The 13,352-nt window shown below is 38.2% G+C and overlaps 1 protein-coding gene across 1 annotated transcript in view; it reads right to left on the bottom strand.

Annotated features, from left to right (window-relative positions):
* ALS2 (alsin Rho guanine nucleotide exchange factor ALS2) overlaps positions 1-13,352 on the bottom strand; it is a 38,975-nt gene that overhangs the window by 13,481 nt on the left and 12,142 nt on the right. The window contains exons 9-20 of the mRNA XM_059820090.1: positions 11,714-11,885; positions 11,144-11,324; positions 9,314-9,379; positions 6,571-6,733; positions 5,647-5,778; positions 5,272-5,400; positions 4,828-4,898; positions 4,383-4,449; positions 3,889-4,091; positions 3,682-3,747; positions 1,786-1,884; positions 1,051-1,215 (exon numbers count right to left, since the gene is read on the bottom strand). Coding sequence (XP_059676073.1) covers positions 1,051-1,215; positions 1,786-1,884; positions 3,682-3,747; positions 3,889-4,091; positions 4,383-4,449; positions 4,828-4,898; positions 5,272-5,400; positions 5,647-5,778; positions 6,571-6,733; positions 9,314-9,379; positions 11,144-11,324; positions 11,714-11,885 — 1,514 coding nt within the window. The remainder of the gene's footprint in view (positions 1-1,050; positions 1,216-1,785; positions 1,885-3,681; positions 3,748-3,888; positions 4,092-4,382; positions 4,450-4,827; positions 4,899-5,271; positions 5,401-5,646; positions 5,779-6,570; positions 6,734-9,313; positions 9,380-11,143; positions 11,325-11,713; positions 11,886-13,352) is intronic.

Genomic DNA, 13,352 nt, shown 5'->3' with positions numbered 1-13,352 from the left:
TACTTAGGCCACAAACATATGCAAATATCCTTCCCTGAGACCAGAAAGAAAACTACCATCAGGGCAGCTCGCTCATATTTGAGTAACTCTGGAATAGAAAGCAAATGCCACACTCCTCCCCCACCATGAACTGCCATTGCAGTTACAAACTCTGGAGGTGAGAGGATCTGCAAGGAAAACTGCCATCTCTTTAGTTTGTCCTAGGTAAATAAGTGACTAAATAAAGCGTGTGGAGACATCTTGACACTAGAATATAAGAACAACCACCACCACTGAGCAAGACTAGATGCAAAACTGACATCAGGAAATACCTAGAGATGCTACAATAGATCTGTTTCGGAAAAATATCCACATACACGCTCCCCAACACCCCCTTCACCTCCAGACTTTTTACTATTCTGCTTTTTAAGTGGGCTTTCAGTTCAGTTAAACCAAAACCAGTTTTCTTGTGCTTTCACTAAAAGCTCTCTTTTCAGGTAAACAGCATTGAACTGCTGACTGAAAAAACAGACTATATTGATCTGTGTTGACAGTATTCATTTAGTACACATAATTAGTGCAATTCTGTTTCTGAGACCATCATTTCACTAATCTGCCCTGACAGAAAGCATCTTCTCTCCGCTGCATTGACAGAATAAGTCAATGGAAAACCTGAGCACGAGCGGAAATTTACCTAGTCCTGCATATCCGATCACTGAACAACCCAGTCTTACAGGCCTGAGATAAAAGAATACTCCTCACATGACATTCATAAAACTTTCAGCACTCACAACAAGATACCTCAATAAGATACCATATTTGGTGCTAGTTTTCAGGCAGGAGTATGATAGGAAAGCAAGGCAGAAAAAAACAAAGCAGAACAAGAATTCCCACATTTACTCCAGAAGCAGCACCAAAAAGCAGTCTCTAGACCCCATTCTTTAGCTCATCAATCCAGAAAGCCTAGTATAAGAAGAAAAAAAAGAAAATATAGACATGCACTGCTACTAACAGATCAAATCCTTTCCTATTCTTTTTGCTGCTTCAGGTATTGTGGAACTGAAGCATTACCTTGTGATATCATCAAAAACTCCATAACCACTCTTCTTATCCATTGTCCACTGTCCAATGAACATACTGGGAGAGGAAGAGGTCAGCTTCCCACTGCGTAGCAGACCATGCCCATGACGCATGTTATCCTGAAAACACCCTTCATACACCTCACCAGTAGCATAGCTATAATAAAAAAAAAAAGAGAGTAAGACTCCTATATTCTACTTTTCTGTTGTGGTTTTTTGGTTGTTTTGGGTTTTTTGGTTGATTTTTTTGGTTGGGTTTTTGTCCCATCCCTGTCCCACACTGCCGTGTCCCCCCCTCCTCCCCAAGATCAACCCTCTCTTCTTCCTTCTAGGAATTACATTACAGCCACACCAAGCAGGAACTATAGTAAAAGTATATTTAGGATAAAAGCAAGCCTTTAATACAAGTCTTTTGATGCTTTGTTGTTTTAAAGTCACTCTCTCTGCAACAAGCAAGGCCATTAGAGGTTATATTTATCTCTCAGAAGAATCTTCTATTATTGAAAGGTGGTATCAACATTAGAATAGATATTAATAACAGAACACTGTACAAGTATGCATTGTGAGCAATCTACCAAAAGCAAAGCAGAAAATAAGCAAGCTAACTATAATCACAAGTCTGAAATATAACAAGAAAGCTACATACAGAGGCTTGGTAAGCACCGTGCCAGAGCATCAGCCTTGCTCTCCCTTCTGCAATGACAGCAACACAAGTGCTACATGTTACCTGTAGACTCCATGCCCACACATTTTGCCTTCCTTCCAGTACCCCACGTAATGGTCATCCTTATTCAATGCTTTGTTTGGCACTCTGTATTCACCATACCTGTCAATGCACAGAAATGGAACACAAGCAGCTATAATGCTAACACATTTCATTAAGAACAGGATCAGATAGTATCACAGACCCATTCTAAAATCAGAATGCTCTACATCATTTTTAGCACGCCTCTTCAGCTACAGAAGTTACAGATTTTTATTTTTTTAAAGAAAAAGCAGGAATTCCAGCAACAGTACGTCAATTTAGTCCATACCGCTTTTCTCCTGTTTGTGGCATGTTGTAAGTATTCCCCTCTCTACCACACTGCAGCATTTTTCTCAGCTTTCTAAAGGCCACAAGTCTTCTTACATCCTAAAACTGCTTCTACCTTTGTTGTCTTCTTCAGGTCTTGGTAATTCAAGCACATCTTTATTCCAGGGAAAGATGAGAACATATATTGCTACAGAGAATATTTTAAAAAAAGATGCTAGCTTCCAATTATGCTCAAACAGTGGCACAGAATTGTTCACAATTTCAGTATGCCTGAAAAGAATGAGACACACAACTTTTATTTATTGATTTTAATCTTCTGAGGAGATTAAATCCAGTTATGAAGATTCTCCTGAGAGCATGTCTACCCCAACAAGACATTACTATTAAGTGTTGAGACTATAGCATGCATGCTGAAATATTAACATACATATTTGATAATCCTAGCAATTACAACTAAATATCAATCCATTTATTTCTGGTGGGGATTTGTTTGCAATATTTCCATCTCCTACAACCCTAAAATCAACAGGGTTAGTTACACTTACTATTAGTTAAAAATGACCAAAGCTCTAATCTGGTTTTATAGTTTGACATTATACCAATAGCTCAGGTGCATTTTAAAAAGCTGTCTGCAGCCAGACCACATTCCAATTTCCCCTCCAACTCAATACTTTGAAAATACATCTGGAAGCCAATAGGACTCCCTCATATACTTTTATCCTGCCCAGAACAGACATGTCTGCTCACAAGATTCATATAAAAATGCCTTTGGAAGAAGTTAACCTCTTAGCCTCAATAGCACCCTAAGCAGGTTCTTAGCAATGAAATCCATGGATTAATTCAAAGTTGTGTAATAAATTATTAAGTTACTTTCAAGTGGTCTTATTTGTTTCACCAGGTAACTTGATAATGTCTAGGACTTCCATTCATCCTATTTTCAAACTCCTCTGTGCTAGTTATCTTAATCATCAGGATCACATACTCATTAGTTTTGTTTTCATCACCCAAACCCTGAAGTCTCGATTCAGGATCTTGTTGTCTCCTTCCTGCATTATTAAACCCTTGCTCTACCAGAAATACAGCAAAGAAAACATTAGAGAAGATGCATCACTACATTGTATGAAAGGCATTGCATTTTCTAGAAGGATAAAGAAAACAATTCCAGATTTTTTTAAAGAATATATCAACACAAAAAGTTAGCAGTTAACTTATTCAGCAGAAAGTTGACTTCAGACTTTTCAATTGGCTTCCTCTGCTTAGGATTTTACACCCACCCATTCTTTCTCCTTGGCTGTTTTACCATTTCCTTCCTCCATCCTACAGCTGATTATTCCAATTAGTTTCAGTTTTTATGAAAGAGCAAGTTTTTAATCACGCAGTTGCAGAGTCCATTGTGAAGACAACTAGCATACCTCTGGATAAATGAGATCTTATCTATATATCAACATATAGATAGATCTTGTTAACATACATAACCCTGAGTCAGTAAGATTCACTGCAAAACCTTTAATTAAAAGGGTTTTGTTATTATCTCCTACAACAAAAGGTATTTCTTGCCCTCTGTCTCCAGAAGTAGTGAGAGGATCTTACCCATCCTCCAGCCCAGTCCGGAAAGTCCCAGAGTACATTCTTCCATCTGCCCACTTTAGGATCCCTCTGGAAAAAATACAAAGCCATACACGTGTATAAGATAATCAGTTCACGTCGCAATTCCCAAATAACTTCCGTGAGTGAGCCTACTTATTGATACAGCAACCACCTCATTTTGTTTTTAACTGTTAGTTCAAATGCTTTTACCTGCCATGGGGTTTTCCCGAAAGCCATCTCCCATCATAAACAGCATCTTTAAATCGAGGGTCCTTATAGAAGGTGTATTTGGCACTGCGAGAAATAGGAGGTTCCTGTCTCGGCATATTCCCACCAGCTCCATGTAGAATTAAGTCAGAAGTCCCTTTAAGGGCCTGATCCACTGCTTGGCTTATTGCCCTCAGCCACTTGGTCTGAAACAGAAAGTGTTTCATGACAGAATTTACCTAACATCTGTCTTTGCATTGAATCTCACCTTTACAGCAACTACAATAATCTCCTTTGCACTCCTCAGTACAGTGCTGTAAATTGGAGCACTGCTACAGTCAAGCACAGTGTACAGTCAACCTGCATACCTGCAAGTTGTAGAAGACTTCATTCTTGGTGAATACTTAGGCAATACTTCTCTGTGTTCGGTTTCACAGTAGAAGAGAAAAACTCATTCATTATCACTGAAGCCACGCAAAATTTACAGATAAGCCTACCTTTTCCTGTGGTGTTGAAGAAACAAGAACAAACTGTTCTTCTGGTGTTGTAATCTTCAATCCATTCCTACGGGGGTGGGGGGGGGGGCAGGGAAGAAGTATTTTAATCTAGTGAAATTTCATCCTGAAAAAGGCAAGGTTTCTTAGAGCATGAATATTGTATCTTCCCTCCCCCACCCCAGCTAGCATTCACTTTAATATTAAGTTAGCAGTGAAAAGAAGCAGCATGAAATCTACTTGCTTTCCTCTTGACTACCTTATTCTTTCTGATGTTTATACAACTTTAAGACATAGAAATACATTAAGTTTTCTGAAACAATAACGAGGGGTAGACATGATTGCATCCAGCCTATTCTGCTCCTAGTTTACAATAATAGGTTACAAAATGCTCATCCTCCCTCCCAAGGTACCCAACTATTTCAACATCACAAGCAAGAATACTCACACGTTACCAGCTTCTTCTGAAAGAGCTTCTACCCACAGCGTGGACAAGGAAAAAATATGGTGCGTCGAGAACTGTAGGCAAGGAGAAGGAGAATGGAAACTTCACCAGGTACTGATCCATTACCCCTGCCCCAGGCTTTTTCTGAACATTTTTTTTCCTTTCTTTGAGGACTAGGGAAAACTGAGCATTAGAGGCTCCTTACATGCACTTTGCTCCAGGAAACAGCCAACAGAAACCACGCCAGCCACAGGGCGACAGCAATCAAACATTAAATTTAAAAAGTACATAATTTCACATTTGTTCATAAACATGAAAAAACATCATTTTTAAGCGTTCAAGCAACACTGCAGTGCAAAAGCAAAAACTTATCTTCACTATATGAAAAATATGTCATGTTGTTTGAAGCAGAGAAAAGGTTTTGTTCCTGGAAACAAGATGGCTTACCTGAGCATGTACCAGAGCATCGTTGAAGAGGATGAACCAGTTTACAGAGAATCTTCCAGCATGCTGTAGGGACAACCCCCGATTACTGCTTTCACAGATTAAACGACGCTCTGGCTTCCGCAAGGAATCCTGAAGTTAGGGTTAAAAACAAAATTACAGAAGCTTACTTCTCACTGATTGTAACTTACTGTCAGTGCTATTGGTCTTTCATAGTAAAGGCCCAACCTTTCTAAAGTTAAGAGTACTACAGCAACACAAATTAGAAAAAAAAAAATGAGAAGTGCAACTGGAACAGTAGCATCAGTAATAGACACAGGGTAGAAAGCTAACAGCAAGAGATTCAAGCTGCTAATGGACTGACAATTGTCATAATACCGTCATTTTCCCAGGAAAGGTCTTCCAGAAGCCAAGTGTGTATTCTGCTTCTTTCCTCTTCCTGCTAAGATGGACAGCAAGGCTCTCATAACAAGAACTAGAATCCTGTAGCTTCTGGTATTCTGGAGATGCCTACAGGGCACAAGGTAAGACAGACCTGAAAATGTTTCTGAACACCTGTGCCAACAACACTAACCAAGCTGCAATGCAACTGCTCATTTTATTAAATCAGTGACCAATGCATGACAGCTGGTGTCATTAATAAAGTAACAGTGGAAGCTAAGTTACTTTCTTGGTCACATGTTCTGTTGGTATGCCATGAGTTTTTAAAAATCACAACAGTTCCATGAATGTTAAGAGGAGAATGACTAATAATACAATTACATGATCTACCTTCTTGCAGCTTAACAAGCTGTAGCAGAAGTAGTGCTAATAACTGCAGGAGTAATACTTTAAATGACTATATTGAGATAAATGTACAAGTAGCTATTGTTCCTGTTTAGTTATCTTTTATTTCAAAAGAATGCAATTATACACATCTAAATGGGTGGTATAAGTCTACCTAATGTATATGTAGTATTTTTAGTAGAGTATTACAGCCAAGGATAGCTACAGCAACAATGCCAGATAGAACTGAAAAGCAATAGGCAAACATCAAAATAATGTATTTGCAATTAAACATTCAGGCACACAAACAAGTTCTGGCAGGGTAACAGTTTCTACCTGTCACATGATCTGTGCAGGTGTGGTGTAAGATTGCGCAAATAGATGTGCATGATCTTCCCTGCAGCAAATACAAGTCTGAGGTAGCTTCTCTGAGGACTAAGCTATTTCTAATTACCTGGCATTTGCTTCACACAGTTACTTCCGAGCCATAGTTTCATGTGTATATTTATTCAAGTATAGATAACAAAGCCAACTTACCACTTCAAAACATGTGGCAAGCTTTAGCAAAGTTCTAGCATAATTATGAAGTCGTGCAAATGGCATGAAAAACAGAGCATTCAGAACTTCCACTAGCTGGAGGTTTTCCTCGTTTTTCTCAGACAGTTTCTGCAACAGCTCCTGGTTTTTACTCAAGAAGTCTCTAAATGATGGGACCATTGGGGAATAGAGGGAGGAGATAAGAAAAAAAAAAAGACAGCAAGACATCAGATGTTTTATATAAATAATGAGCTCAGAATGCCCCTTTTTGGATTATCATAAATAAAAATTGTAAAGGCAAATGCATGCTCCTTATTAATCTATTCCCAATTTAGTTTAAGGAAGTACAGTAATACAGACATGTAGCTCTCTAACAACTGCAACACAGGACTTTTTTTTACTTCTATTCTCACATGCTCAGTCATTAAACTGGTTGAAGAAAGTTGACTTAAGTTGTCCCACTTGGAGAGTAACTAATTGCCTTTTTCCCCTTTAACACTTGATTAGTAAAAGAGCTAACAGGTGGAATGACTTCCCCATTACTGTTAGAGTAGTAAGTTTCTAACACTGTTGATTCATACCAGAAGGCCTGAAAGAATCTTAACTTTGCTCCAGTGCACCTCCCTAAATATATCCAAATTATCTCTTCCCCACCCCTGCTGTTCAAGGCAACTGACCGGTTTTTCCCCTAACTAGAAAAATTACATCCTACCTCAAAAGAAAGGCAGGAAATCTGTTCAATCCTCAGTCTGATTTCCAAGAGGGAGAACTAATCTAGTTCAGAGAAGAAGAGGGAAATGATTCTGAAGACAATGCATTAGCACACAAAAATCAGGATTTCTTCATTAAAAGGAAAAACAAACCTCCTTTTCCCTCTCCTTCACTATATCTGTGTGCACACGTGTGCTGGCACATGACACATCTGCATTAAAACACATCCAGCTGGGAAGCATTTAAACCACAAGCTGCAAGAATCAGGTGAGGCTGAGAAAGCAGGCCCCAGGGACAGTGAAACAGATCAGAGAATTGCACAGCAGGGTCCCTAAGAATTCTACATGATTAGTAAGATGCCATTTCACACATCAAAATAACATACCTTGTCTAGGTCTGCTAGTGATATTTAAGAACTCTCTTGTTCAACAAGCCTTAGGAATAAAGTCTCCTTTAGAGAGAAGACCATATTTCTTAATTTTAAATTTAACCATCTGGATGGCTTGCATTTTTTAAGTGCTTCGAGATCCTCACATGGAGGTCTCTCTGTAGAAAAGTGTCAAATAATAACAGATTCATACATTGAGTATAGCTCGCCTGCTCTTTCGGAGGAAATGCTCAAAAACCTGTCAACAATGGAGACTTCTTTTGAAGTACTTTTTTAAAAGTTGGGACTACTTCTAATGCATTCATATTGCAGAATATCCATAAAAGACAGGCTGACATTGTTAATCATTGACTTAAGACAGTATCCCTCGGGGAGGGGGCGGGGGGCGGAAATTCATCATTATCAGCAAAGATATTCTTGACTTTGCTTTGCAAGTAGCAGGACAAAACTTCTACGACATCTCCTCCCTAAAGTTTCAGAACCTGAAAAAGTGTTATTCACCTAATGAGACCCTGGTTGCAGTAGGAGAAGCTGTGACATCTGACAGTGACAACTGATGTGAAGTATTCAGTACAAGTAATTTCAGCATCCAGAACTTTTCAGCACTAATTATAAATAAGCTTATACTTGAACTAAGATTTCGTGGAAGTTACCCTAAAAATCTTGACCAATGCAGAAAGATTGTCAGTGTCTCTCTGCAGAGGGATTTTGTATTTAGTCTTTGGCACTGGTCCTCAGGTGCAGAGTATTCTTTACATTAGGTACCCCAGTGTTTCAAAGAACTTCCAATACCATCATTTACATTACATTCAAAGTGCTCCATAAACAGCTGTAACAGAATTACTCCCAGATTACAGAATTTAGGAAGGAAGGAAAACTGGCAATTCCTCAGACGAGTTAAAAAATGCAACAACTTTTTCACAGCACTAGAGTGAAAGATGCACAGTGTCATTACTTTACTTCTAGACAAAAATACTATTGGACTAAGAAAAAATCTTTACTTTGTGATCTATAAACTTCAAATATACTGTCTCAGGCTTTAAGGTACAATTCCTTCCTCACATTTAAGAGCATCTATGCACGAAATAAAGTAAAGCAACCTTGAGTGGCAGAGAAGATGCACGTGCAGACATGTTATTTTTGCATCATTTTAAAGCACTTCCATAAACTTAAGGAATTCAAAACAGAAGTGAATCCCCATTATCTACTCTTACTAATTCTTCAAGAGAAGTTTGCTGTTCCCTATTTTCTTGACAGCAACATCTGAAAGAATAAAATACTAACAAACACTAAATAGATGATGAAAATTGAACCTCAAGACTAAGCTTTCAAAAAAAAATCATTATCTGAAATCTATTTACATTTCTTTTCAAGGAATTTACAATAATTTATGCTTCCCCCCCCCCCTTTCTTCACCTTCAAGATAAAGGTGAACTCATTCAGCAACATTTTAACCTGAATTTTTATCACAGTTGAGAGGAAGTAACCTTTTCTTCATCTGATGGAAAAGAAATTAGTGTACTCAAGCAAGCTGAGACCAAGTTTCTGCATGCTCATTACTACACATAGACACACACAATTCTTTAAAGTACAGTTCTTCGCTAGTTCATCAAAAACTCCAGAAAATGGTGAAGGTTTGCTTACATTGCTGGCTTTGCAAGGAGCATAAATCCTCCCATCACAAGGAAGTTTGTTACTGAAGTACAATATCTAAAATGGGGAAGAAAAAGAGCTTCAGTTACAAAATAAGAATACAACAGTTGCTATTTCCAGGGATAATTTCCAACAGTTTACCAGTGAGATCTGTGATATCTTTTACTATACAAGTAATCTAAGTACTTGAGAAAATATCAGTGAAACACTCAATGTTACTGTAACACTTAGTATTCACTTTCCACATAGAGGACAGAACATGCATTACTATTCCACATTTCTGCTGTCATTAGCACAATGCATAAGGCTTATTTTGCAAACAAAATTTGAATTTTTTTTTTTGTTTCCCCCAAATTTGGGCATGTACAGAATAGGCCATCTGTTTCAACAGTTTAATACTGCTAGCTTCTAATTACATTCAAGATGGAAATTTCTCTTTTCCTGCTATTCAACATTCTAACTTTCACTTCTCCCCTACCAAAAAATAAAACCATTTAAAAAAACCCCACATTTCTCCAGGGGAAGAGATCTCAGCTTAGCCCAGTCAACAGATAATACTTATGTTGCCTGTTGGATCCTTGGAAGATGCTCAAGGCACTATGCTGAGGAGCATGCATAGGTTCTGATGCCATACACAGAAAAATGTGTAAAGCATTAGAAAGCGAAGGGGGAGAGCAGAAGACAGGCAGTAACAACGAGAACAGAAATTAGGTATTTCAGTCTTTGACAGGAAGGAAGAAGAAATTAAGAAACCCTTCTAATCCGGGTAATGAGAACCAATTCTAGAAATCCAGATTACAAGAAAAACTGTAGTCAAAGACTAAGTATGAAAGGGAGAAAATACATATTTACAATTATGAACAACCCATTTGATAAACGGAGAAGAAAGCTTCTTTTAGGGCGATATGGCATGTTTATCACTGACACAGTAGAAGTGGTAACTGTTGTACTTGTGTTAGAAAAAAAGTGCAACTAGCTGCACATTCAAAATGCTAACATGTAACAACTAAAGTTGATGATCTTGAAATTTTGTTTCCTTAGAGATTTTCAGATGTCTGGTAACCAAGACTACATTCACAGAGGACATTTTTAGACCCTCTGTCAAGCCAGTATTTTTTACAAAAGCCTGTAGGTATTATGTATGATGAGACTTCTGCTACATTTGGATGAAATTACCCAGCAACTACAAAAGTTATTGAGGAGAAAGACAACAGACAGCATGACTACATAGACTTACTCTCCCCAAAAGCAATAAACTAAAAAATAATAACCAGGATAATTCAGACTTCGTTCTGAGCACTAAAGCAGCTCTGTCTTTTGGGTGAAAGGTGTAATGCTAGCTATTCAGCAGATATCAGGGCAGAAGAATTGTTCTTCTGGGAGACAATTTTTAGTTAATGACTATTGAAAAGTCATTTTGTAACTACAATAAACCCCTAAAGGTAGCTTTACTTAGTAGTCTAGCCATGGTAACTCTATTACATTATATTACAAGATCCTTAATAGTAAATAATAAACATGTCGCTTTTTAACAGGTATATATCCAGCAACCAAAGAGGAGTTTGCACGTAGAGTTTTACATTAGGGGAGGTGAAGCTGTCCAGTGTGCTCCACTGGTGCAGACTTTGAAATACATAGCTCACTACAAAAATGAATTAGCTTGTGTAAAACTCTCCATACTTTTTAAATGGCGAGAATACAATTTGCACAAGTTACTTATATAGCTTTCCATATGATCTACTTTCCCCGAACTCAGGGCTTGTTGTGGTCCAGTAGATCAAGCCTACAGAGACTCAAGATGAGAGGGAATTGGATACTTGCTCTGTGTAACTATCCAAAAAGAGACTGGAATGCTTCAGGATGGCCAAGCTCCTGGCTTCTTTCACTCCATGAAGAAAGCTACTTAAAGAAGCTCCATGTTGACCGATGAGATAGCATAGCTTGCTGAACCTGCTTGCCATTTCCTGCAACAAGTGGATTGTATTTGCATTGCCCAAATTATCTGTAACAGACCAGAAAGCAATTTAGCTTACCTTACAAGAAAGCAGCACCCATTAATAAAGGGAATTACCAGAAGGTGCTGTTTAGATGTTTTTTTGGCAATTTCACCCCATGGCTACATTATCCAGAATCAGGAATTCAACAATATTAGACTAGATACAGCTCAAATAATTATTTCAGGTGAAACAGTCAGGAAAAGTGCAAATACTAGTAACATAATGCAGATGTCAAAATGCAGCTATATTTCACCAGTTCATCTGAACAGGGAAGAAGAGTAAGACCTTAGCTTTATCTTAAAAACACATAATTACTTTTAATTTTTGCATAAAGAAATTTGTTGTGGAACACAGGGGAAATAATATCAAAGAAAACATTAAAATAAGTTCTTACCTAAACCTAAAAGAGGTCTAAGAACCTGAGATTTGATCTCACTCAGTTTGAAATAAAACCTTCTCTCAGTAGAGGCCAACTCATGCAAACTGGCAATATATCCCATTACGTTTTTGTCTACTAAGACCAAACAGTTGTCACCACCAGCTATCACATTGCTTATGTACCCTATCTGAAAGATGAAAAAGATAAAAAACAGCAGCTTTAATATTTTTCTTTTTACATGCCAATTTAAAAATAAGGCAATGCAGAATAAAGCATATGTTTAGGAGCACTAAGTGACAATAAGTATTAATTACCTACAGTGACAAAACAATCCATTCAATACTGGCTTAATACAAGAATGATAAAACTAGAAGAAACATTTATAGCCAATGCTGTTCATTTTCCTGGTATTGACAGAGCCTAAAAGACAATAAATAGACCATATTTTAAGGTGACTCATACAACCGTTACATGTTTAAGAGATAGTGACCTTAAGTTCAGTCACTTTTAGAATTGCAATATACTTCATACTTATATCAACAATGTTTATATTAAATAGTATCATTACATCAGCTATTTCTCCTGTTAATTAGGAAGTAAGAATAACAAGGCTTTAATATTATGACTGTGCTCTGAACTATAGTCCTTTCTGGACCTGAAAGATGTCAATAAATTGACAAGAGTAATACTACAGTATCAATAAACTGGACTAATACTTAAAACTACACTAACACCACAAGTGGTATTAGTAAGTATTTGCTTTCCACAGTAGTTGGAAGCAAAATGCTTCTCTAAGGTCAGCACCACTGCCACTGATGCACTGTGGCTCCACACTAATTCTGGTTCACATGCAATACCATGTAGTAACTCAGTGTTTGAGCTCTACTTTTATTTCCTTTGTTATTAAGTAGAGGATTCCTTAGAAACATTGAGCCAGAGTTGTTCAACAAGCAACCCACAGGCCAATTCTCATATGCAAAAGCCTACAAGTCACCCTTACAAGAGAAGGGAATGGCTAGCAACAGTCTTATAGAAGGAATACAAGTGTGCGTGTGTCTACGCGCACGTACACGCCTGTGCCTACATGCACGCACGTGCACATATATATGCATGGGGACCCAGTGTCTAAATCCCTGTCCCTCCTCAAAACACCTCTCCAGCTGCTATTATGCTCAATCTAGGGAAGCAGCAATGAGGCCCAGAAAAGGTGAGACAAAGAGGTGCTTTCTACCTCACCATCTCCTTTTTGTTACCTTAAACTCAGGTTGGTCTGAAATAATACAAACAACTTGGAAGAGGACATGCAGGACATGCACTCCCCCACCTCATGCCGACTTCAAGGCAGATACGAGATTCGTCTTGATGAAGAAAACTGCATAGGGGCACCTCCTCTCTCCCATAAACATGCAAATGCACATTTTGGTGCCTTTGCTCAGTTCCCCCTTTACACCGGTGAGAAAGGGAGGGGAAGAGAAGGAGGTGGTGAAGAACTCAGGGGGACCTTCTGCCCACTCACAAACAAGATGCATAGGAAGCAGAATGGAATAGAGCAGGCAGTGCCCGCAATGAACAGGAAAATGAAGAGCAATAGCAGCAAAGAACACACACATGAAGACTGCGGTGAAAACAGAGCACAATATGAGGGTGCACTTCT

The sequence above is a fragment of the Gavia stellata genome, chromosome 8, assembly GCF_030936135.1.
Source record: "Gavia stellata isolate bGavSte3 chromosome 8, bGavSte3.hap2, whole genome shotgun sequence".
Taxonomy (NCBI): Eukaryota; Metazoa; Chordata; class Aves; order Gaviiformes; family Gaviidae; genus Gavia; species Gavia stellata.
Note: the sequence above shows the minus strand (reverse complement) of the source record. Positions and strands in the feature narration are given on the sequence as shown.